At 27.6% G+C, this 27,500-nt stretch overlaps 1 protein-coding gene across 4 annotated transcripts in view; it reads right to left on the bottom strand.

Moving 5' to 3' along the window:
• Nucleotides 1–27,500, bottom strand: part of LOC136084818 (uncharacterized) — an 84,817-nt gene that overhangs the window by 24,830 nt on the left and 32,487 nt on the right. For 3 of the 4 annotated variants that reach the window (XR_010640877.1, XR_010640876.1, XM_065805860.1), the window contains exons 3-7: nt 22,986–24,867; nt 22,257–22,857; nt 10,978–11,961; nt 3,382–3,612; nt 2,765–3,215 (exon numbers count right to left, since the gene is read on the bottom strand). Coding sequence is in view for 2 of the 4 variants with exons in the window: in XM_065805860.1 (XP_065661932.1) it covers nt 2,765–3,215; nt 3,382–3,612; nt 10,978–11,961; nt 22,257–22,857; nt 22,986–24,867 (4,149 nt within the window). In the remaining 2 variants the exon portion in view is untranslated. The remainder of the gene's footprint in view (nt 1–2,764; nt 3,216–3,381; nt 3,613–10,977; nt 11,962–22,256; nt 22,858–22,985; nt 24,868–27,500) is intronic. The other variant, XM_065805861.1, reaches the window with a different exon arrangement.

Raw genomic sequence — 27,500 nt, 5'->3', positions numbered from 1 at the left:
CTGTTTACGGTTGCTTAAATAGCTTCTAAGTAACAGTAAAACATTTCCTTTAATTCCATAATACTCAAGTTTTTTTAGGAGAACTCTATGATCAATTGTATCAAAAGCTTTTGATAAATCTATGAAAAATCCTAACATGAATAAGGAATTTTCTAAAGATTCAGAATTATTGTGAATAATTTGGATTATTGCATGTTCTGTCGAGTTTTTTTTTTTTGAATTCGTATTGATTAACATATAGTACATTATTTGAAGAAAGGTGATTATAAATTTTGTTATATAAAACTCTCTCTAAAACTTTAGAAAAAAACAGAGAAAACAAAAAATGAGCAATAATTAGAAACATTTGTTGCATCACTAGCTTTGAAATTGAAGTCACTTTAGCCGTGTTTAAAAAATCAGGAAAAACGCCCTGCTTTATTGAACAATATAAAACTTTAAATAGTACATCTTTTAAGGGTTTATAAGACTCGATGACAATATTACCATTTAAATTATCATGGCTGGCTGATTTATTACACTCAAGAATCTTAAAAGATTGCTCAAAATCTTTATAAGATAATTCATAAAATGTTAAGACCAAAGTAATTGAAAAATCATACTCATCTATTTTATTAGTCAAAAGAGGAATTTTTTTACCTAGATTAGGGCCAACAGAAACAAAAAATTTATTATATTCACTACTTATTACAGTTGGATCAGAGGAAAACAAAAGCAGCTGCATTTACTACATAATATTAACATACGTAGAGACAAAATTGTTCTAAAATATTATAATGTACTATTGTGATATTTATTGGCATATTCTTTCTAGATTGCAGGCAGACAGGTATCATACATCCTCTTTTTATATCAGCACAAACTAAGTCAGAAACAGCTGCGACCATCTTTACACAACATTCTACAGCTTCCATGTGGCATGGTAACTTTTATAAAATACCAAAATAAGTTGAATGCAGTCCTCTCTACATTTTTTCAACAGCTCGTATTGTTAGTGGTGATTCTGCCCACTGTTAATTACTCTAATCAATCAAGTCCCATGTAATCTATGCCATAAAATTAAGAGTCAGAACTTTGAATTACCACAAACTTGTTTAATAAACTTTTGTACTACTTTTTTCTTTAGCTCTCTGTATATGATAGTATTTCTGTAAATGATAGAATCTAGTGGCATTACATCATTAAGGTTTGAGCTCTGTTGGCTTCAAATACTCTGCAGTTTTTTATTTCTTTGTCTATTGATCCAGTAGCCAATTTTAAGTTTACTCCTTGTATCTTGTATCTATCTAATTTATTAGTGTAGTATAGTATTATCATAGTATTAGTGAGCATAGCTAATTATTAAATTATACATAAAAACATACATTGTTTTAACAAATTTTTTTATGAGAAAAACCTCATAAGAAATATAGTGAAATGATTTTATGCTAACAATATTTAAAAAACAAGTTTTTCTTCAAAATTAGTTATATTATAGGGCTAAATTCAAACTGAATTCAAACTATAAAATAAGTTACAATAAAACAAGTAACAACTTAAAACAAATTACACAATTTTTAGATAGAAAAAGTTGAATATTATGCATAATATCCATGCTCTATTCGTAATTTCAACACAAAGCATATTCAATTACTTTATATTATTACAAACTGTTCTACATAATACAGTTTTATTATTATCATATGTTATTAATTTGTAAATAATATTATCATTTGAAACTAAATACCATTACTAACATTTAGAAATATAGTTTGTGTTAAAACTCCGTGTAGAGCAATGATTTTAATATAAACCTAACATTCGGTTTTTTTCAATTGCTATATAAAGTAATATTAGCCAAAAATTGCTGCTGGGGGTAATTCTTTTCCAATTTTGCTTATCTAGGTCTCATTTTATTAGTTTCCTAATAACTAATATAGAAATCAGGGAGAACAGTTCTATTTCTGAAAAAAGTTATTTTTACTCATCCCTAATATATATTTATATATATATATATATATATATATAAATATATATATATATATATATATATATATATAATATATATATATATATATATATATACATGTATATATATATATATATATATGTATATATATATATATATATATATATATATATATATATATATATATATATATATATAATATACATATATATATAGTCCTTGTCTAATAAGCTAACTAATAAAAGTCTTGGAGGTAATCCACTGCTGTAGGGTGGTAGGTCTCTGTTTGATGATGAAACAATTGTTGCAATCATTATGGTTACAATAAAAGGTTTAGCATTAACTTGAACTATTTAAAGATGATCCTATTCAAAGTTAAATTAAAAGATGAGCTAAAAGTGTAAATTAAAGATAAAAATAAAAAGAAGTTAGAAATTTGAAGTTATTTAGAAATTGAAAATGTAGCATTAAAAGCAAACATATAAAAAAATTAGACAGCTAAACCAATCTTTCGGCTTGAAATATGAGGGCTTCAGTACATTCACTGACTATCTAATTCAAAATACATACATCAACTCTCTAACGCTTTTATATATATATATATATATATATATATATATATATATATATATATATATATATATATATATATATATATATATATATATATATATATATATATATATATATATATATATATATATATATATATATATATATATATATACATATATATTTATATTTACATATATATGTACATGTATATATAATTTTTCCTTATAAAAAAAACTTGTTAAACTTAGGAGTCAGCAATACCTGTTAAATCAAAACCTGAAGTCTCTTCAACATGATTTCGCGGTAATAATCCTAAATCAAAAAGTATTTCTGCCATAATTCTTGCTGCAGTGGTCTTACCAGTACCTGGAGCTCCTTGAAACACAAAATGCTCTAATTCTGGGCAATATTTTGAGCTTTCTGTTTGTGCAACCTGAAAAGTATTTTTAATTTCTATGAGCTGCTGTCGAATATTTTCAACTCGATATATTTTTTCTAATGGTGCAAATGGATCATTACTTTTTTCTTTTTCATTTTCTGCATTTCCATTGTGAATGTCTAAAGGCATTAGTTTAATCATGCCTTCTGAAGTCAAAGGTCGAGATGACGCTTTGGCTAAAGCAGCATGTATCACATCATCTATTGCTTTTGCATTACCAAAGTTGGCTTGCGCTCGTTGCTTTTCTAACAACTTTAGAATGGCTTCAGAAACCTAAATTTAAAAGAAAAAAATTAAATCCTGTTGCAAATATTATTTAAACCGTTATTAAAAACTTGGATTCAATATGATATATTTTCTAGCTCTTTTGTAAATATTTTTTTTAATCTAAAATTTTTTAAATTTCAACTTTTCAAAAGCGAAATAAAATGAATTTTGCCTCCACAGATATCTGTATATTTTCTCTTTTACAAACACCTTTCAGAATAACAAATAACTCAGATTCACTGTAGTCTTCAAATACAAAAGCATTATCTATTGAAAAACGTCTAGCTAATTCTGGATTTTGCTCACAAAGCATTTTACGCATATGAGGTTCATAACCAAGCAACAAAACAGCAATATCATCACTTTCTGTATTTTCAATCTTCTCTACAAATACATCAAGTACCTTGAAAAAAAAATCTTAAAGGTAAAAAAATGTCTTGAAATAATTTTAAATAATCTTAAACAAAATATGTTTTAACATTGTTTAAATATTTAACTAAAAGAAAAATGAAATAGAAATAGAAATATAAAGCCATATAAAAAATGATATGTAAATAATATATGATACAATTATATTGATTGTTTAAAAGCCAAAAATAGCCTATTGAATTTTGAAGTTAGGTAGAGCTTCTTTAAGATAAACTTCAAGCAATAAAGTTTTCTCTGTCTTTTTGATTCCTTGATCTTGTGACTATATTTCACATTTAAACATATTCTTTAAATAAAAAAATTAAATAAATAACTTTTACCCTGATTTCTTCTTTTTGTCAGTTCCAATCTTTTGTTGTTTGGTTAAAAATACATCTTTATTTTTACATCTATATATATAGAGCTGTATATATATATCTATATATTAGCTCTATATATATCTATATAATACATCTATACATTTAGCTCATGTGGAACATGATTTCATTATAGTTTATTGTAAATTAGCAATACTTTATAATTTTAACATCCAATCAAAAATCTTATATAATCAAATAGAATATAAACAAATCTTATCATTTTAACATCCAATCAAAAAGCTTATACCATTAAGTACAAAACCAATTTTTTAACTCAAGGTTCATTTGATACTAGAGATTTAAATCTTTTAAATTACTTTTGCCAAACTCAAAACATTTATTTTATCATTATGCTATTAATATAAATATTTATGATTTGCTTAAGAAGACTATTGCACAAAAGATTTGACATTTTCAATGGAGGATTTTTAAGAACTCTTGATATATTAAATCAATTTAGATAAATACTCAAAAGTTCATTATGAAGCATTTTATGGAACTTTGTAAAAGATATACAAGGCTGTACAAGCATAAACCCTCTGTCCATGTATGTTCTAAAGCTGCTGCAGATGGCTATTTCAGAATAATATCATCAATGAATTTCCATGTATAGCTAATCTACATTTATTCATATTTCAGTAATATGTTTTAGCAATGTTTTAGTATTTTATTCCAGTATTATGTTTGAGTAATTTGTTCCAGTATTCTGTTCCTGCTGTTTTAGAGCTCAGGAACACAATACTGGAACAAATAAAAAATGAGAATACTGGTAAAGTTTGTTAACTTATGATCGTGCTAGCAGTTGTACTTTTTTCAATATTACAAAGAAAGCGCTTTCAAAATTGCAATGACATTAAATGCTCTTCTTCACTTAAAATCTAACTCATGTTAGTGATTGCCATGCTAGATTTTCTAACATTCAAGAAGCAGAATTATTCTAAATTATATTGAACAAGATCACTCTGTAATACAATTTAAATTGAACCTGAAAATAAAAATCTGAACCACCTCGATACGACCATAATAAAAAATACTCAACGTAAATATGAATTTAAATTTTAAAGAAAGGAAACTATTACCATTGCCTGCGAACTCCCAATAAATGTATGTAGTTTTAGCTGCAAAGCATTTTGGGATGTCTTATGGGACCAAATACTCGCAACAGTGCAACTCTTAGAGAAATATAAATTTTTTTGCATTTTTCTTACCAGAGGGCTTCCCATAAAAAAACTTTTCTTTTGTAAATTAAAATAATTTCAAAACTATTTCATAACATTGCTTATATAACATTTTTATATCATCTAAAATTAATATGTTGGTGCAGTTAAAATTTGAAATAAGTTTAACATGTTTTGCATAAGTCTTTTTAATCATGTTATCACTGTATTTGCTTCATTTGAGTTTATATATATCTCTCAAATTAGTTTAAACATATACCGTTTGCTAAATATAAAGTTAATAATACCAAGAAAAAAAACATCAATTATAAATAAAAAATGTCTTGTTTCAAGAACTATATTCAAAATAAAATCAAGCGATGATAATGCAGCTAACTCTTTTCTATTTACCTTGTTTTAAGGTGCTAGATCCTAATTATAAAACCTTATAAAATATTCTCATATAAACAAATTGTCTGATTAAGCTTTCTTGTAAATGAAAAGCATGATCAACATGTTCATTATAAAGAAATGTTAAATTGCAATCGTTTTTTTTTTAGTTTTATTACTTACATAATATTTGTTTTAGTTAATAAAAATTTCATATTGTGTAATAAAAACAGTATCCTTTTCGTGAAGTAGGTTTGGTAAAAAAGGAATCAGTATTAAATAAGTTACTCTTACATGGCGTCACACTTGAAAGAACTTGTACACATTTTTGACAGATTTGAACTTTCTTCATCAAATCATCTGCAATTGATTTTGAAACTTGTTTAATTGACTGTGAAACTGAATCAGTTGAAACATTTTGTAATGCATAAGGTTGTAGTTTCTTTTTCTTTTTTTGCAGTTGCAGTTGGCTGTTTGAAAATCAATTGCTCATTTGCAGAGATTTGATTCTCAAATATTATGTTGGTAATTGAGTCATTGGTGATTGCAGCAGAGAAATCTGATTCAGGGAGACAATTAATTTTAGAGTTAGATTATTTTCCTAAAAAGACTACTAAGACATCTTTATATGGCAATTTAAATTGCATTGTTATTGGTCTGTTACTCCAGTCTCCTTTGCTTCATATTAATGGAAAAAAAATTTCTAAACAGTCCTGATTAAATTGAGCTGTGCAAACATAAAAAAAATTTTCATGAAGAAATCATTTGCAAAACAAAGAACATTAGAAATAGTGACATCTAAATCCCAATGACTGGATATACTTTTTGGGCTGTGAGCACTAGAAAAATGCCAATCCTTAATCCAAACTCTTAAATATTTAACCTGTTGTATAAAACAACTATTTAGAGTTAACACAGAGCGTGTTGGTTTATCTGCTTTAGTTTACAAGAGTTCAAGATGACAAATAAAAAATCCATATTTTGAATAGAAAAGGTTCTTGAAAAAAAATTTTAGGCAATAGTTTTGCAGAAGTATATTCAGTCAAAGCAGTAGCAACTTGACTACTAAAAATTTGTGTTCTAATTTTACTCACATAACTAATAGTGATCCTGGATGTAAATAACAATTTGTTGTTTTTGGCACAAATCAGACATCATTAATCTTGTTCAAAATAAAAAGTTTTTCCAGATGCTTTTACGATACTATTTTACCATCGGATAAAATGTAATTTTTTATTAAACTGTTTCTAACATTTTTTATAAGATGTGGTGGATTAAATATTATATAAGCTTTTGCTCTTGTTGTTAAATGTGAAATTTGTTAATTTAATAAAGAAAATCCTAAAAATTTGAGAGCTCTTATATTACTTGAGCTTTGATCACAAACGAGACATCTTACAGCTAAACCTGTTTTATGTAGATGAACCTCATCTAAATTGGTTTAATGCATAGTAGTATTACTTTAAAAATACACAGTTGGTTCTTTACATTTTTTTGATAAACCACGGACCATCAATACAAAAACTTGGTTTACTGGTTTGCCATGTGATTGAATTCCAATGATTTTGTCTTTGTTTTTGTCATAATCAAAAACAAGGCTACTGCTTCATTCCAATTTTTTCATGGTATCTACTCACATTTTTAGTAAAGCCATAACCTTATTGGAAAAACCAGATTTTTGGATCTTAAAAGATTATTCAAGAAATAACTTTTCTAGCAGGTAATAAAAGAGCTCTTCTAAACATTTTGAAAGCTTGTGGACTGTGATTCTCAAACCTAAACGTTTATCTTTAACAGCCCAACATTTTACTTGTTTAACACGATTATTACATACATGAAAGACTTTCAAAAAATTAAAGTTGGGTGTTTGTTAATAATATTTTAGATAAATTAATGATATGTTCTATTGAGCCATTACATTTTTTGAACATTTCGTGCTTTATCTTTAGATTCTTGAGTTTTTTTTTAAGCTGACAAATCTTAACTTGAAGTAGTTTTGACATTTACATTATTTGCTCTACTATTTTCAACATTATCTATTTCATTTAATTCAACTTTATCATTGATTTCTTTATTTTGTATTTTATCCTGTAAATAAAGTCTGTTTATAGGCTGTTTTCTCTTTGAATTTAATGTAGATAGTTGATTTGGAAAGTTAAAAATTGCTGGTACAGCAGTTACAAGTGCTTTTTTACCACCATTGCTGACAAGATAGTACTGGGAAGAATCAAAATGTTCACTACAAATAGTATAGTTAGGATTAAGTTCTTCACATGGTTTCGTATCGAGATCTTGACAATGACAATCCCAAAGTTTGCATTTAAATAATAGGTTAAACTTAGTTAATTTAGTGGAATTGTTTACATCATATTATGTATAAGCATTATTTATTTCATAAAATTTAAAGTAAAACAGCGTTTAAAAGCTTCCTTAAATTCTTACATACTAGTTATTCAATAAATTTAATTAATAACTGATTATCTTTCTTTATCCTTTGAAAATCTAAAAAAGATATATTTCAAACATTCTTTTCACGCTTATTTACACAATTGATGGCTGAGAAAAAGACTAGCATAATTAATATTATGAATATAAAAAGCAACTTGGTTCTTGAAAAGTGAAATCCAATAGTATTATAATATAAAGTATATAATGTTTTTAGTAGACAACAAAGTGTATAATAAGTTTACAATGTTGTTTATAATATGGTCCTGCAAGACATCTCATAATCCAATATATTTACATAGTTACACATAATATTATCAATTACAATTACAGATAAATATAGTTTTAGCTGAGTTGACATGCATCGACTGTTACAAATAAAGTTAAACCTCACTTAAATTATGACTCCATTATTTTAAGTGCAGTATTTAAAGTTTACATTTACAGAGATTATCTATATGCAGTGATTTTTATATTCAAAATGAGATATAAATTTTCTAATTCCAAAATTTAATGAAAATGGGTACAACAAAAGCTAGTTTAGCCGTGTAGATAACTTAATTAGAAAAAAAAAAGAACACACACATATTTATTAATTTCTAACATGTGTTTTAATTGCTAAAATATAGTAACATCTTTTCTTTTACAAAAACATTTTTTTGATGTTGTTTACATATCGTAACAATCTTCAATACATTCAAAAAAATTTTAAACTAATCAAGTAAATTAATTTTAAATATTTTCAACCTTGACTTTCAATTTATGACTCTATTAATAAGAGGACTGGTATACATGCCATTAAAATAGTCAAACAAATAAATTAATATAAAAGAAAGCCTACAAGAAAATATTATTATAACTATTTATTATTAATAACTAATGATAAGGCAGTTATAAAAAATATCAATATATTCTTTTATTACTGCCATATCATTCGTAATTAATAAAAGGCAAATCTACATACATATATATATATATATATATATATATATATATATATATATATATATATATATATATATATATATATATATATATATATATATATATATATATATATATATATATATATATTATATATACACATATATATACAGCACCTACTCAAATTATTAGACTCAAACTCAATTTTCAACTTTTCTTCTTTTTTGTTTTTAAAAAATGCACTTGAAGCAATCAAAACTTAATTTTTGGTAATCTATATATTGATATACACAAAGCATGTCATGATCTATATATTGATATATACTAATAATATATATACAAATAATATATACAATAATCCATATATTGATATATACAAAGTATGTTATGAAGTTTAGTACTTTTTGGTGAGTCATTTTGACTTTAAAAGAGCTTTGATATGCCTTTGCATACTATTTATGCACTTTGAGGTAATTCTTTGACATCTGAATCTTGACGCCATACTTCAATCAGTTGTTCTGTGAGCTTCTGTTTACTTGTTATTTTGTCAACACTAACTTGCATTTGGCAAGCTCCGATAGATTTTAAATAGTGTTCATATCTGGAGAATTGACAGGCCAATCAAGAAGCTCGACAGTCTCATTAGCACGAAATATTTTTATGGATTTTGCAGTATGACATGGAGCATCATCTTGCATAAAATTTATTTTTTCACCATTTGAAAACCACTCTCGTATCTCTGGAATCAGCAAAGTCTGCAGGACAGTCTTGTACTGACCTTGTTTATCTTCCCTTGTAAAATGTCAAGATGACCAGTATCCCAGCTCGATATGCATGACCAAACCATATTAGATGCTGGGTGCTTTACAGTGTTTACAAGGTACTTTGGTTTGTGTTGTTCTCCTGGTCTGCGGCGCACAGATGTTGCTTTGTCTTCCAAATTCTCAAAGGTAGATTCATTGCTGAATGCAACCTGAATAAAGTAGTCAATATTGACTTTTATTAATTTTTCAAATATTATTAAATTCAATCGGGATAATATATTTATTCAAAAACATTTTTTGAAAATTTGTAACAAGAAAACATAATCTGTTTAACTGTATGGAGTGAAAAAATAGACAATTTCAATCTTAAGAAAAAGAAGAGTATTTCTTAGCCCAAGCAACACATTTTTTAATCATTGCAGGCAATCATGTTTCGGCTTCTTCAGTTGTTAAGATTTAATTCTAACTCGTATCTTCTCCTTTTTAAAGATCCATGTGAAATGTTGATGTCTTGATCTTTCAAAACGGCTTCCAGCTTTATTTATTGCAATTTTTTTAAACAACTTTTTTGATTTTTTCTGCCATCTCTAGCAATTGTTACTCTTTTTCGACCACAGCAAACTTTTCTCTATGGTTCTTATTTTACCCCTATGTTGAGTTTGAAACTTATTCTTCTGACTGTAGTCTGCAAGACTTCTACTATTTTTGCATTACTCCTTTGGGTGCCATCTGTTTGCATACCACATTCATTCAGACGAACAGCTACTTTAGCTAATTTATATGGGGAACCATGACTTGCTTTACTCATTATTAATCTAAAACAAGCGCAACACTCAATAAGTTATTATGTGACTGCATATGATTAAAAAAAATACTTAAAAACAACTGAAATTATTTAAGACAATAATTAGGCCTCTAAAAATTACATAATTAGAGTTTTGACAAATAAAATCAACGGAAAGTTTTTAATTTTATATTAATAAAACTTACCATACTTTTTATGAAGTTGAAAATATTTTTTTAAAGTATATATTTTAAAAATTTTCCTAATCTAAAACAAAAAATAAATGATATGAAGTTAAATTACACATAAACAACAAAAGTATACATCAATAACTTCTACCTATCAAAAAAAATCTGAAAAACTAGTGAAATCTGAAAATTTTATTCTTGAGTCTAATAATTTGAGCAGGTACTATATATATATATATATATATATATATATATGTTTAATCAAAAGTTAACTTAAAAATAAAAGTACTGCTCTTCCATATAATATAAAATGAAAAAAATATCATACTTCTTTTCCACAAAATTTATCATTCAAGTTGTAAGCTTCATCAATAACAAGAACTTTTCCTTGGGCTTTCTCAAGCATGGCATTAGTTTTTTTTCGAGATTCTTTGACATGTGATCCAACAAAATCACTAGCTACAGACATAACTACATCTCCAGTTGATAAGAAATTTAACTCTTTTAACAAACGTCCATAGAGTTTTGCACAAGTAGTCTTTCCAGTTCCTGGATTACCAAGAAATAAGCGATTAAGCGTTACAGGTAATGTGTTTTTTCCTATAAGTTGAAGCATAAAGTTGGTTTTACAGATCTCAACTAATTGGTTGACACTTTTTTTTACTGCTTTCCAACCTATTTTCTCATCAAATTCTTTCAAAATGGCTTTTAGTTTTGGGTTGTCTAATAAAGATTCAGCAATAACATCTTCAATATTTATTATAAATTTTGATGGGTTGAAATTTTCTTGCGCCTTCGCAATTCTGATGGTTTTTTCAACTACTTCATGAACTGCTTGATCATTACTAAACCCTTTTTTACCAGACATTTTTGCAAGATGTTTAGATACCACAGTTGAAACACTATCATCACAAACAAACTTATTTTTCTCTAATTCAACATTCCAAATTGTTTTCAGTTCATTTTCATCAAAGTCTTTGAAATCCACCATTTCAAAATGGTTTTTTATATCTTCATTGTAGAAAAGCTTCTCATTCATGTCATCTTCGTAACCAGCTAAAATAATTGAAAGATATTCACGATTATTTTTAGAAACCACTAATAACTCTGAAACTATTGTTTTTTGGAGCTCATATGCCTTATCTATAAATAAAACACCATTTTTTGCAGATGCCACTAATTCACAAAATTTTTCAGGCCCATCGTCTTTTAATTTCTGAGCTGAAGATTCTATAAATTTATTTGATGATCTTAAACCTGTATCTTTAAGAATATCTGCAAACAACCGTGCAACTGTAGTTGTTCCAGAGCCCTGTATTAAAAGAATGAAGTGATTATATAATATAATTATAAACATAAAAAATGTTATTTGCTTTAAAAACAATTGTAATTAATTTTACAAGTATTTTCACTTTTTTGTAAAACATTTGGAATTTAGTAAGTGTATTTAAGATAGAGAGACTATTCAAACATTACTAAAAAGAGCAAACTGCAAAGTAAATATGTTAAATAAAAATGGTACTTAAATACTAAAATAGCTAAAATTAGCAAAAATTAAGTCTTAAAAACTAATTAATTGGTTGCCAGACCAATTAAAAATCAAATTGGTATAACAACTAATAATGTTTGTGGCTTTGAGTCAAAGCCATGGCGCTGCTGATTTTTTTTAAAGTCAAATCCAGAACCACAAGCCACAAAATCTCACAAGCTTGCAACGCTCAAAAAATTTATCACTGATCTGAACTCTAAGCTTTACAATTAAAACTTTTTACTTGGTTTTTATTGTCATGTTGCAGTTGTATGAAAAACTGAAACATGATTTATGCAACATTTAAAAAATGTTAAAAATTGTTAATTCTGTTATATACTTAAAAAAAAGTTTTATCATTAATTTAATTTTAAATTCCATATGATTTCTCAAAATTCTACAAAAAAATTGACTTGCATTAGCATGATGCATTTTAATAAAGACCTTTTTAGATATCATAAGTTATTCAAAACAGCATTTGTTTTAAGCAATATAAAATGATTGTATAAATATCATTATTAAAGTTATAAAATGTAAAATTTTAGTAAAAGGAATTGCAAATTAGGAAAGTTTACAAACGACACTAAAAATAGTATTTTACTCACCTCACTCCAGTTAATTTTATTTGTAAGTTTGAAAAATATATAAATGAAAAGTATTTTCGAAGAACAAATCAATTAAATTTCTTTAAATTGTCAAAGAAATTATATAAATATACAATATTTATTTTCAATATTTTGGAAACATTTTGAAAAAAAAAAGGTAAAAAAGATAATATGGTAAAATTATTAAATTTATTTAAGTTTCAGGCAAAAAAACACATTTTTAATTTTGAGGATTAATAAATCAGATGAGTTTTTTCTAAACAGTTTTACTTTTTATTCTTAGAAGTAATTGTACACTTATTCTTTAAGTTATTTATGTCACATTAATATATCGCAATAATTTAGATCTTCCTATATTTATGAACGGTGATGTACTCGATGAGTCACTTACTCTTCATCTTCTAGGATTAACTTATACTTCCAATCTTTCTTGGAAACCATATATCAAATCAGTTGCAAAATTAGCATCTGCTAAGGTTGCATCTCTTTATCAAGCACATCATTTTCTGACTTCGGATTCTATTCTATATCTCTATAAATCTCAAATCCGGCCTTGTATGGAATACTGTTGCCATATCTGGGGCGATTCTTCTAATGATGCCCTTTCTCTTTTAGACAAGGTGGTAAAACGCATTGTAAACATAGTTGGACCTGCTCTTGTAGCCAACCTCCAACCATTGTCACATCATCGTAATGTTGCTTCTCTTTCTCTTTTCTACAAATACTATAATGGGCACTGCTCTAAAGAGCTAGCGTCTCTTGTGCCATCTACTAAAATTTATTCTCGTGTTACTCGTCATTCAATTAAGTGTCATCCTTTTTCTGTGACTGTTCCTTAGAGCTCCAAAAACGCTTATTTGTCTAGTTTTTTTCCTCAAACATCAGCTCTTTGGAATTCGCTTCCTTCATCTTGCTTTCCTGATTCATATAATTTGCAATCCTTTAAGTCGTCAGTCAATCGTTATCTTGCTCTGCAATCTTCATCTTTTCTCTTTCAGTAACTTCCAACTTTATTTAGTGGCTGCCTGCAGCCTTGTTGGAAGCGAAGATGTTTAAAAAAAAATAAAATGTATTGGTTTATAAATTACAAATCTTTGAATATTTAAGATGGAAATTTTACAACTAACTATATCTGCAGTATATCTTATTTTTTCACGGGGCTCTATGAAAAGATTAAGGTGGTATTGCATTACCCATATCTTCTTTAAGTCTCAGTTTGTTTTTTATATTGTCTTATTTATATTTTTTTATGTGAAACTCTTATGTAACTTATTTTATTAAACAGCAAAAATATTCGAAAAAAGTTTTATACAGTGTCTTTGCAATACGATATTTGTAAACACTTTGGCTTGTAAAAACTTTTGGATTTTACAATATTGTAAAAACTTTGGTGTATAAAACCTTTTTTTTTTAGTAGCTAGATATTCTTACACCACCTCTTCCTTGATACCTATTTGAGTTTGGCATGATGGTTTCAAAATAATTTTTCTAGAATAGCCAGCCCTGTAATCCCCGATTTTTAACCATTGTGCAGTTTTTGATATTTTTTAAATATTTGTAAAATGTTGATAAAAAAAACTTATCTCTTGATTAATGAATATGATTTAAAAAGTTGTATGAGAACATTGTTTATTTTCATCATTGTTATTTGACAAAAATATTGTTGACATAAATTATTAACTTCCATTGATCAAAGTCTAGTTAGGGTTAAAAATTATTTTATTAAAAATAGTTAAAAATACTTTAATTGTGGTTAAAATTTAATTTCTTAAACACTTAACTACAAGGTAATGTGTTTAAGTTAAACATTTTATCAAAACATTTGTTATTGTTTAGTGAAATTTTTTAATAAAATAGTTAAGGGGATATTAAAATAGCTTGTGTGTACCAACTACATACTTTGTATGAATGTATATAGAGTAAAATAGGCGTTTATTTAATTTTTTGGCCTTGTGTGAATTTTAATTTAATTGAAAATTATGTCGTATAGGCAGTGTCATCAGGTTAGCTAACACCCTAGCCCTAATCGTTCATAACTTAAAAAATAAATCAACTTGTTTCTTTCAACCCATCTCACACCATCAGATTGAGGTTGTAAATAAAACATTGCAAACACTATTTTTTTGCAATTGCAGCATCCACTATATACTAGTCTTATAGACTTAGCTAATTGCAGAGTTCTTGATCATCAATATAATCTTGAATGTGTACATCATTTTATTTAATAAAGAAACACTACAAAACTTGATTTCTAATGTTAATAATGTTAGTTCATTTTCAATGCTGTACTCATCACATATGACCTTAAATTGCTCACAAATTCATTTTAATGTGTGTGGTCCTTTGAAGTTGTCTCAAGCCAAGAAACTTGAATTGAGCTGTTTGTCTATCTTTATCCTCCTTTTTCTCCTTTCTACATACACTGGCAATAATAAATCCCTTTAAATTTCAGTCCAATTGAGTTTTCAATTTAAAAAGTCTTTTCTTAGCAAAACTCTATTTTTTATGTTTTATGATACACAGAGAGGTTTTTACTTTCAACTACTGTGAGTAAATGACATAAACATTCTATTTTTATTTCTACAACAGATGCAGACAAGTTGCTATTAATAAATAGTTCAGACATAACACTGGTGTTTTAGCTTTGGGTAATTTTTGATAATCAGATCAATGTTAACCGTAAAATGTATGATTGTTAATAGTAAATATTAGTTACCATAAAATATTAGTTAAGCATTAAATGCATGTGGTTCATTTGCCATGCTTTTTCTTGCATGGAATTGATTATATCTGCAAAGTATTAGCACATTAAAAACCTGTCAACTTTTACTGCATTAAGCTTACAAAAATTATAAAGTTAGAAAACTAAAACTCTTGGCGAAACTTCAAGCTTCAAAGAAAGTTGGAAATTATTGAGTCAATATTTGTAACATTAGTTTTACATTTTCTGTGTAAGCAATACTTTTTTTGCTGACAACACTATAGCCTTTGTAAGCAAAAATAATTATTTTTGATATCATTGTAATCTTAAATTAGTCTAAATTAATCAATTTATTATTCTACTTAAATAACAAAAAAAACAAGCACTTTTGCAAGCTTTATACATGAAGATGACATTTATGTAAATTTGGAATATTTTTCACTCATCCCAAGCTTATTAAGACACCCCATTTATTAATTTATTATTGTTATCAACAAAAAACTGTATCTCAAAACTAAAATGTGAAATAAATATAAAGTGGAATTTAAAACTAAGAAAATATATACATGAGTCACTAACTGGAACAAAATCTTCCAGTGTAACTAGATTTTAAAATTTGTTAACCTATAAAAAATCTAGTAAATCTTAAATTTTCAGAAGCAGCTTTTGGTTCATTCTTTACCATAAAATAAAAACTATATAAGCATATTAAATCATGTTGAAATTAGACTTGATGTTGATGGTTATCTTCCTTGATTTCATAAAGACTACATTTATAAAAATTCACTAATATGTCAAAAAACTAGGTTTGAATCAACAGCCTATTCTTTATGTGCTTTTGTTAAAGCACCACTTTATCATCTTTCTCTTTGCTCTATATCTCTATCCTTAACATCAAAACTGCACTCAGATGTTATTTCTTATCTAATTGATTATTCCCTTTCTCTTTATCCTTCACTAAATAATGTTGTTGGCAACTTTAATTTTTTATCAAACTGAATGGCTTGGCTCTAGTGTAAATGACTCTGCAGGCGTTGAGGTCCACAACTTTTGCAATTTCCTAATTTCTAACGAATAGAGTCAACTTTACGACTCCCTTTCAGGACGACTCGAATCATTTACCTTCTATACTTGATATATGTCTTGTTTCTGATCCTAGACAATGCTCAGTTTCTCCACATTCACTCTCAGGTGCTCCTGATCACGGTTTAATCTTTCTAAAACTTTTGTCTTATTTTTCTTTATCATCAGAATCCCCCTATCATAATACCTCTTAGAACTACCTTATAGCTGACTAGGATTCTTTCCATGATTTTCTTTGTGAAGGCCATTGGGTAGAAAGTTTTTATCTTCCTGCTGACAAATGTGCTTCTAATAGTGTCTAAAATAGGGGCAAATCTCTTATTCCTCCTCTCTTGCATGGTTCATATTTTTTTACCTCACTTAAAAACAAAGCTGAACTGTTTGCAAAAACTTTTCATCAATCTTATCTCTTGATTCTACCATTCACATCCTACCTGAAAAAACCAACAAACAGATTGATCCATTACTTGACATTCATATCACTCCAGCATCTGTATCTAAAGTGATTTGCTGCTTAAACTCTTCTAAAGTTTGTGGTCAAGATACCTGTCACAACCTAGCAGAAGTGTTCTCTGGAGCTGTCGACTATGCTTTCAGAACTATTTAACAAGTGCTTATCAAAATCTTTTTTGCCAGCCTGCTGGAAAACAGCATCTGTTTTCCCTATTTTCAAAAACTCTGGAAAGCAATCTAACTTGTCTAACTACCCTCTTAATCATCTTCTTACTACCATAAGTAAGGTTTTTGAGTCTTTAATTAACAAATACTTAATCTTGAATATTGAATCTAAGAACATTTTGATCATCAATATTGATTTCAATTTTTATGTTCTACTGCTAATTTGGTAACAGTAATAATCCATAGGTTTTATTGTGCATTAGATAGATGTGGAGAGGTTAGGGCTACCACTCTTGGCATTTCTAAATCCTTTGATAAAGTTTGGCATGCCGGTCTTCTCCATAAGCTCTTTTCTTACGGTGTATCAGGTAACATCTTTAAGATTATTGAATCCTTTCTTACCAATCGTAGTACAAAGGTTATACTTGATGGAAAGCACTCTTCTTTATTTCCTGTGACTATAGGGGTTCCTCAAGGTTCCATCTTAGCGATATACTTTTTTTAATTTTTTTTAATTTTTTAATTTTTAATATTTGTTGTAAATGCAAAGCATTTTAGTGAAGCTGCACCGAGCAGTGAACGCCTTAGGGATGAGTAATAAGTTAAATAGAGTTTAGCAGAGTGAGATAAAAGTACAAAAGGACAGATGTCCAGTGGAAAACGAAGAGCCTCAAAGTAGAAAATTACTAAAAAAATGATAAGTAAAAATGTTGTAGAAATAAACAGTAACAATATACAATAGTCGAAATACATAAGAGTCATTTACTGTTGTTTCACTAAATTGTTGTTAGTGTCAAGCGTAAGTGTAATGTGTAGACAGTATCAGTGATGGAGCAAAATTATTCGTTTCATAAGTAGTTATCATGTGGTCTGTATTATTAGGGTGGTAAACATACATTATCAATTTAAGTGTGTCATGGACGTCTCGAGTACAGTATGGATTCGCGCCTTATGGTACAGTATGAACACAAGAAGACCTACAATTTTCGCCCAAGACAGGTATCCCAAAAGAAGTTCCACTCTGGGTATACACCAGGGTATCTCCTCAAGGTATCCCATTGTGTTATCTCAAAAGGACTATTCTCAGAGTATCCTGTCAGGACGATTGCCACAGACTTCTGAATTGACACTGGGACCAGAGGACACTTATTGGGGCTCAGTACAACTAGCATACAATTGTAAGTCACTTTTTTGAAATGAGTGTCGATAATTGCGGTGCTTTGTTGCAGTATAAAGAGGGTCAGTAAGAGTTGTGATCTGTTTTGAGTCTTGTAGATGAGTATGTAATGTAGACAGTCAATGCTGTGTACTTGTGTGTCTCTACTGTAATTGAATGTCTCGATGGTGTGAGCTGTTAGTATAAAATTGGTTAAAAGTCATTAAAACTGGTGTAACATAAGCTAGACGTGAATACTAGAAGTCCAATAACATGTATTTTAAAATAACAGACTATTGCAACTAGATAATCTGGAAAATTTAAACAGAATTACACCAACATAGTAACACAAACTTGTATATATATTTTACAACTAATAATCTCTATATATATATATATATATATATATATATATTTTACAACTAATAATCTAAGATAATATGGAATTACGCATAAGTTATAAGAGTAACTGTGAAAATGTCATGTGACTGTAATGTTAACAGGAGTATCTGAAGTGGAGAAGAATTATTCGTTTTATAAAACAGGTAGCAGGTAGCCTCTTGTCAATTAAACAAACTGTATGTATGGTATGGTTGAGATAGTGTTTACTTATATTTATGGTGACTTGTGTCTTTAGTATGAGTTTTTAGTATCAAAACAATATTAGTGGTTAGAAGCTGGTTATCAAAATTAAGTTATGTGGTATCTAGTAATAATGTGAATTTGTGTTTTTTTATTCCTCATTAGCTTAATAACTCTTTATTAGCATTATTACATTAACCATAACATGTTTGTATATTTAAATATAATTTAAGTGTTATTGCTTATCTTTTATAGAGGGATGTGTATGGGTGTATGTCACAGAGTTGGAGTATTATTATTCGTTTTTCAAGTAGTTATCAGATGGTGTATGTAACAGAGATGGAGTAGAATATTTGGAGTTGAATGATTCGTTTTATATATAGTTAATGTGGTGTGGCTTGAGTTATAGGTATGATAAATATATATAGTAAAAAGATGCAGTGACTATAAAAAGAACATTAGATGTAGTACCTTTAGTGTATTTGACAGTAATCATGTATTAAATATCATGTATATCTATAGTAACATTAGACATTATGTACAGCCTGATATGCATAAACACCTTATGTAGTACTGGACACCTAATGTGAAACTAGGTAGTACTGGGCAGTGGTTATGCATTCTGGCTATACACATACACCCACTAAATGTGTATAGATATATATATATATATATATATATATACATACCCCTATACATATATATATACCCATAAACATACACACATATACATATGTATACATAAAAATAGGTATGTATCTGTCTACAAATATATACATAAATACATACATATGCACATACACCCACTGATAAAACATTGTTACGTATATATTCCTACAACCAGATATGAGTATATATGTGCTCACGCATGTGTATGCACACATATATAGCTCATGGACACACATATATGTTCCAAGACAACCATAAATTATTTATATGTATTATATACATTACACTGGTTATATCACACATTTGTTGTGTTAAATAGGTGTTAGAGTAATGATAATTAAATAAATTTTTTTTAATTTTTTTAATTTTTAATTTTTTAATTTTTTTAAATTTACATTAACAAAATCCAATAAATTCTCACATCTAAGGTGGCATTGTTTGCTATTGATACTACCATTTTTACTTGTCTTGATAAGAACCCAACACTCTCTGATTGCTTGGAGGGGACATTTAAGCTTGAAAAGGGTCTCACATGTGCTACAGCATAGGGTTCTCAGTGGCGGGTAAATTTTACCTCTGATAAAGCTCAATTTTTTTCAGCTAGTTGTTATTACAATACTCTAGATCTTCCTATATTTATGAACGGTAATGTACTCAATGAGCCATCTACCCTTTGTCTTCTAGGATTAATTTTTACTTCAGATCTTCCTTGGAAACCATATACTAAATCCATTGCAATATTAGCATTTGCTAAGGTGGCACCTCTTTATCATACTTGTCTCTTTCTCACTCTGGATTCTATTCTTTATCTCCCTAAGTCTTAAATTCGTCCTTGAATGGTATACTGTTGCCATATTTACAGCAGATCTTTGAATGACGCTCTTTCGTTTTTGGTGCAAAAACGCATTGTAAACATAGTTAGACCTGCTCTTGCAGCCAACATCTAACCATTGTCATACTGCCATAACGTTGCTCCTCTTTTCCTTTTCTATAAACACTATAATGGGTGCTGCTCTAAAGTGCTAATGCCTCTAATGCCATCTGCTGAAATTCGTTTTCATGTTACTTGTCATTCAATTAAGTTTCATCCTTTTACTTTGACTGTTCCTAAAAGCTCCGAATATTTTCTTTGTCTAGTTTTTTTCCTTGAGCTTTAGTTCTTTGGAATTCGCTCCCTTCATCTTATTTTCCTGATTCATATAACTTGCAATTTTTCAAGTTGTCTGTTAATTTTATGCTGCTTTATAAGCTTCATCTTTTCTCTTCCAGTAACTTCCAACTTTAATAGTGGTTGCTTCCAACTTTAATAGTGGCAGCCTTGAAGTAAGTAAAGATGTTTAAAAAAAAAAAGCTTTTAAATTAATTTTTTGCATGTTCTGTAAAAAATTCACAGAGCATCTTTTTATAAGCCCATCCCTGTTTATTAGTTTTGGACTAAAATTTACCCTCTCTTTTACTTATTCCCCCCTCTCTTCTGCGCTTACTTCCATTAATTATTTTCAAATCATTGACATTGTTAAGAAGTATTGTTTTAAAATAACTAATGATATGCAACAACATAAAACAAATAATGCAATAAAAAAAATTATTTAATAAAAAATAACCTTTATTAGGTTCTAAAGAAACAATAACAAGTTTTTAAATGTTAAAAAAAGAAATAATTTAAAATTCAAAGTATTTTAAAAATGTTTAAGAATCACATGAATTGATGTAAATTTAACTCATGTGAATCAATGTAAAACAAATTGATAGTAATTTGCTGGGCTTAGGTGATTTACTGTCCAGAAAAAAAAACACTGGTCAGTGGCTTCTGGTTTGGTTTCTGCTCTGATAGCCAAAAGGTTTTTGATTTGATAGCCAACTTGATATATATTCAATCAACTGACATTGACTAACAAAAATCAGCTACCCTGCATATTACTGTATCTACCCCTGCTGATGAGTGTCAGTGTAATAAAATATGTGAGATTGAAGATTGAAATAGTCAATTTGGGTTTTACGAATACCCACCTCCTCTGGAACCTTTAAACCCAATACATTAAGAAAATAAGCAGCCTCGCCTAACTGAGATAGAATAGGTGATTTCACTACAGGCTGATTTCAGTATATGCTCTATTGATCCATTAACCTTATTCGCTGCAGATTAACCTTCTTTATTCCAATTACACTCTTCATGTTGCAATTTTTCAAAAATATTTATTTACTTTGGTATATCTACTTTATTTTTAGCTCAGACTCATTGGTAAGCATTTTTCCATCTAACATATGCACACATAAACAACATCCAATCATGAGCTCTGTAATTAGGTATTTAACCACCAATGTTTATGGTGGTTGAAATGGTGTTAATAGATTGATAAAGATTGATAAAAACTAAAAAACTTAAATGATACTATAAACTCATTTCATAATCATAATTAAATTATATACAAATGCTTAATATTAAAAAAATCCAAATAATTAAAGTAACAAAAGGGAAGTAACCAAAAAAATGAATAAATGTTGATTACAAAAGGAATATTTTTTGTTAGCTCTTTAAAAAAGTACACCTTTTGCAGGTATTGTAGATATAAATAAAAAGTAGTTTTAAGGTTAAAAAGTTTTAAAAAATGCTTGTATCTAGTTTTAAACATGAAATAAAATTTATAAAATAATTTAAACTTACTGCATTGCCAAGAAAACAAAAATTTAAAGTTTTTTGATTTGCAGATTTTGCTGTAGTGCTCAACAGTGAGAACTTTAAAGAAAACTTAAACAGATCAATAGCAAATTCCTTCACTTTTTTTAGGCCAGTCATTTTAACAAGTGTATCCATGGCATCAGAAGTAACTCCTTGTTGGTCTTTCAAATTATTCCATTTTAATATTGGATCATATATATTACTTACAGTGGGGGTAACCTTCAAATTACTATCAGGCTCATCATTTAATAATTTAATTTCTTTGTCTTCACACCATTTTTTTATAGCCTTGGAATGAAACTTTGAAAATCGCTTTAAAAAGTTTTTACTATCATCAAAATTTTTTTTATGAAATGCAATGCGAGATTTAGCAAGAAAAAAAAATGGATGTAATAGAGCATTGTTTCTTTTAACACACTCAACGTAACTATTGAGTTCAGATTCAGCATCATCAAAGCACTCAAGCTTACATTTTTCTAGTGAAGTAAGTAAATTTATTTCTGGAAGATCTTTTTGCTTTAAAATCTCAGGAAGATATTTTAAATAATATATTCCAGAAAACAAACTTGCTTGGTTGTTAGAAAAGCTAAAAAGAATAATTACTATAAGGATATAAGATAATAACTCATTATTAAATTTATTGCTAAGGTTAATTAACAATTTAAATTTAAAAAACAGAAAGTAACTAGTCAAAATTTATAAAACAAACAATACCCTGATTTAGAGGCACAAAATTGGAGTTTATTCATTAAATATTTTTGAATATGTTTATTGAATATTTCAAACCTTCCAAGACTCTTTCCATCCCAATCAGCTTGAAATTTTATTCCATCATATTCAGTTATCATATTTAAGTTTGAAAAATTTTCAGAAGATTTCTTTACATTTATCTCAATCACAAATGAGGATGCATCCTGTGGAATAGTTTGCTGAGGAAACTTTTGATTTAAATTCTTTTTTACCCACAAACCTGCATTTTGTGATTGACTCAACTGATAGTAAAAATCTTTCAACTCTGAAGTTTGAAACTTTAACTTATGAGTAGCAACAAATGCATAAGGATCCCACAGTATAAGATACTCCCATTTGTTATCATAATGTTGAAGACTATCAAACCCACAATTTATAATATCATTTGCTATTCTACTAAAATTTTTTATACTTTTTTTAGTTATTTTCTCAGACACAACTTTAGTGTTACATATAAGGGCTACTCCAAAAATAATTTCTAGAGATTTTTTTTTATTATTATTTGCTTCAGTTATCAGATTTTTGATGTTATTAAGTGTATATTCACAAACTTGAATACCATTTAAAGTTGAAACCTTTGAAAAAATGTGTTTTGGATACACTTTTTGATTTAATTGATGTTTGGCTAACCAAATAAAACATGGAAAATATGTGAATTCAATTAGTGGACGTTTTAAAGGTTTCTGCTTTGATAACCAACTTGATATATATTCAATCAACTGACATTGACTAAACAAAAAATTACTTAAGCATTCTTTGCTGACTAGTTTCTCATAAATGAATGGATGCAACTCATTTGGAAGAAATCCAAGTAAATCCAAACTTTCTGCTGCATTAAAAATACACTTTTTGGATGATTCAAATACGCATTCAGTACATTCTGTTAAAAATCCTTTTTGACATATTGGTAATTTGGAAATTGTGTGACCATTGATGCAATGCCAATCTGTTAACTTTGTACAGTTATTTATTTCATTTTTTTTGTTACATACTGTAACAACCTGTTGTTTACAGTTTTCATTATTCCAGCAGCTCATGATGATTTCTTCAGTGCAAGAATAATTTTCAGGATTTTGTTTGTATGCTGTATATGATGAGCAACTCATTGTTTTTATGTGACCACAATTTAGAATTGCTTCATTTATTAACTCATCACAGATACGTAAAGTTTTTTTTTCCAGTTCATTAAAAGCAACTCCACAATTTATTTTGTATTGATGACCACAATTCTTTCTTTGAACAATTATTGTATTCTTGCAATTTTTTACATATTTAAAAAGTTGATTAGATAGAAAAATGAGAGCAGGACAATCATCAGATAACACGTTGTTAAAGAAAAATTTGTTTCTGTCTTTATTCTTCCATGGTAGCCAGTCTTTTAGTTCAGATAACAAATGACAAGGTAATGATATTTTATGCCCACAAACTGCATTTTCAGTTTCTACAAATATTTGACATGGTTGAATATTCCCATCTCTTGTCTGATAACACTGCATTTTTTCTGTATGTCCACATTTACGGTAAAATAAAATTTCAGATATGCACTTGAGGTGAGGAAAAGGATTATTACACACCAAAGAAGTTTGTCCTTCTCTAACTTCATTAACTGGATTTTTTGTAGTAAAGTCTAGTAATAAATGAGTTTGATTACAAGCTATTGTGGCTGGATGTCCACAAATTGGATTTTTAACATCCACATTTTGAAAACATTTTGACACTTTGGATGCTTGCTTAAATGCTAAATAACATTCTATTTTTTGGACATGTTTACAAATCAGAACAAAGTCAACAATTTCTTTGCAATTGAAATCAGTAGGTCCATAACTTCGACCTTCATGAACAATACCTAATAAAACAATTTTAAAGTACAGCTTTATGCTTTCTTGTTTGCTTTAGAAAAAGAGTTTAGACATCCAAAAACAGAAAAACTTTTTTAAAAGTGTTTTGAATCATAAAAAAGAAAAGTACTTAATAATAATAGTGTAAATAATAATGATACTAAAATAATAAAAATAACTTTTTTTTTTAACTGCAAAAAGTTGAAAATGTATAAAAAACTCACTAAAATCCTAGTTTATAAGATTTAAAAAAAAACACTAGTTTTACAACCCTGAGCAAGGCAAGGTATGCAAAGATTTTTGTAAACTTATATTTGTACAAAAGTGTGTGCATATATACCATTATTTAAGTTGTAAGGACCAGAAAACAAAGAATATTGTTAAAGAGGAAATAAGCAGCCAATAGAAAACTTAAAAAATTGTAAATTTTAGGTAAAATATCAAGAGAATTGATGATAAAATAATGAATTCCAAAGAATTGATGTATGACAAAAAAAAATTAGTAAAATAAAGTTTTTAGAGCTGATAGCTTGTTCGAGCAGCAACCATGAGAGTATTCATAGAAAAGAGATATAGATGCAACCTGCAGAGAAATAGAATATGAGGTAGTGGTGAAGTAGTAGAGTGCTTATTTTGCTAGCAAAAGATTCTGACCTTGATCCCCAACACAATCCTGGTAGTACAGTGCTTATTGCCTTTCTTCGCACAGCAACATTGTTTTTCAAGGTACCTGTTATGGAGTTGAAAAGAAGGTACTGGCTGTAAAAAAAATTAAAAAAAAAAATTAATAAAAGACTTGTAAAAGTAAAGAATGAAATCGGGAGCAAAAAAATGAATGCTAACTGTTTGCTTTCACAATGAAAAATAACCCAAAAGGTGTAAATCAGATGATTCAGTAAGAGTCTTACTATTCATCAATATAGGAATATCAACAACACTGCGATAATTAATTAATAAATGAGTTTAGTTAGGACTTAAAATTAAAAAGCTAATGCAAGTCCTAAACTGTCACAGACAAGATATTGCAATTAAGATTGATTTCCTGTTTTTAGCAATCAAATAAAGATAACTCTTTCTCTAGACTGGAGTATATAGCTGTTGTCAGCAAAGAGTCACCTTAGGTAAGATATTGTCAGAACGATCATTAATATAAATTAGGACCAATACAAGACAAAGTAGGAAACCTTATTGTACACCAAAAGTTACTGGAAATGAACAAGAGTGTTTACCTTTGAGGAAAAAATTTAATACTGTAGGTAGAATGGAATGATTCAATAATTTTAACAACATTTTTAAAAAAGTAAAGTTAACTATTAAAAAAGCTAAGTGAGTTTATGAAGAAGATCAGCATGCCAAACATTATCAAAATTTTTTGAAATGTTAAGAGCATTAGCTCTTGCCATGCTGCCTCTATCTAATGCACAATAGCCTTTCTGTTATATTAGTTAAAAACTCAACTGTAGAACAAGAGAATATGTTCCACAGCTGACTTAATAACTGATCAACGTATGTTTGATTAACAGTTAATAAGTCAACTGTAGGACATTGTTTATCTGGGATAATAAGAAAACTCGTAATATTTGATAGATGAGTCGAAGGAAAGGTTTTAAGCATATACTGCTGCTTTATCCTTAGTAGAAGTAATAGGATTAGATTCATAAATTAGAATCAGAATATTAGATTTGCTTTTGTTAATGACACTGTGAAAGGAAGGAGTACTAAACAAAAACACACAAATGAATGATTAAGAAAGGTACAAATACTGCTCTAACCAAATATAAATTAAAGGTAAAAAAAAAGACACTCTAAATTGAATGAGAATATTCCTCCCTAAATAACCAAACTTTCCATTATACTACTAACTTAACTATTTAATTAAAACGTTTAATTTTATTTTGATTATATTGTTTGGTTATTTCTTAATTCATTTTTATGGGTTTGTTATAAATATTTTATTGCAAAATCAAACCTTTTGAAAATGTAATAACTAAAGAAATGTCAAAAACATTGTGATAATTATTATTGTATAAATAAATGAATAAATTGCAATAATTAACAAGTTACTAAAAAAATCATATCAATTACACACAAAAAAAATTGTGTTATTATAAATAGGTGTATAGATACATACATACATATATATATATATATATATATATATATATATATATATATATATATATATATATATATATATATATATACATATATATATATATATATATATATATATATATATATATATATATATATATATATATATATATATATATATATATATATATATATATATATATATATATATATATATATATATATATATATATATATATATATATATAAGCACATCATGTTGGGTCTCACAAGAAGTGAAATTTTTTAATACATCTAAAAACAATAATCACTTTATATAATGATTTGTAGTTTAAATATTATGGCCTAAAAACTATCATTTTTTACCAAAAATTAAAAAAGTACAGATTTTCATAGTTTTTTTAAACTTTTTTAACTTGTGTTTTCATAAATTTTTTTTATTATATAAGAACTTTTTATAAAGTTTCACTTCTTTTAAGACCCAAAATGATATACTTTTGAAGAACTTTTTTTTTCAAAATATTAGGAACCAAGTCTGATGTTTAAG

Source organism: Hydra vulgaris, chromosome 09, assembly GCF_038396675.1.
Source record: "Hydra vulgaris chromosome 09, alternate assembly HydraT2T_AEP".
Taxonomy (NCBI): domain Eukaryota; kingdom Metazoa; phylum Cnidaria; class Hydrozoa; order Anthoathecata; family Hydridae; genus Hydra; species Hydra vulgaris.
The sequence above is the reverse complement of the archived record's forward strand: the minus strand, read 5'-3'. Positions and strand labels throughout refer to the sequence as shown.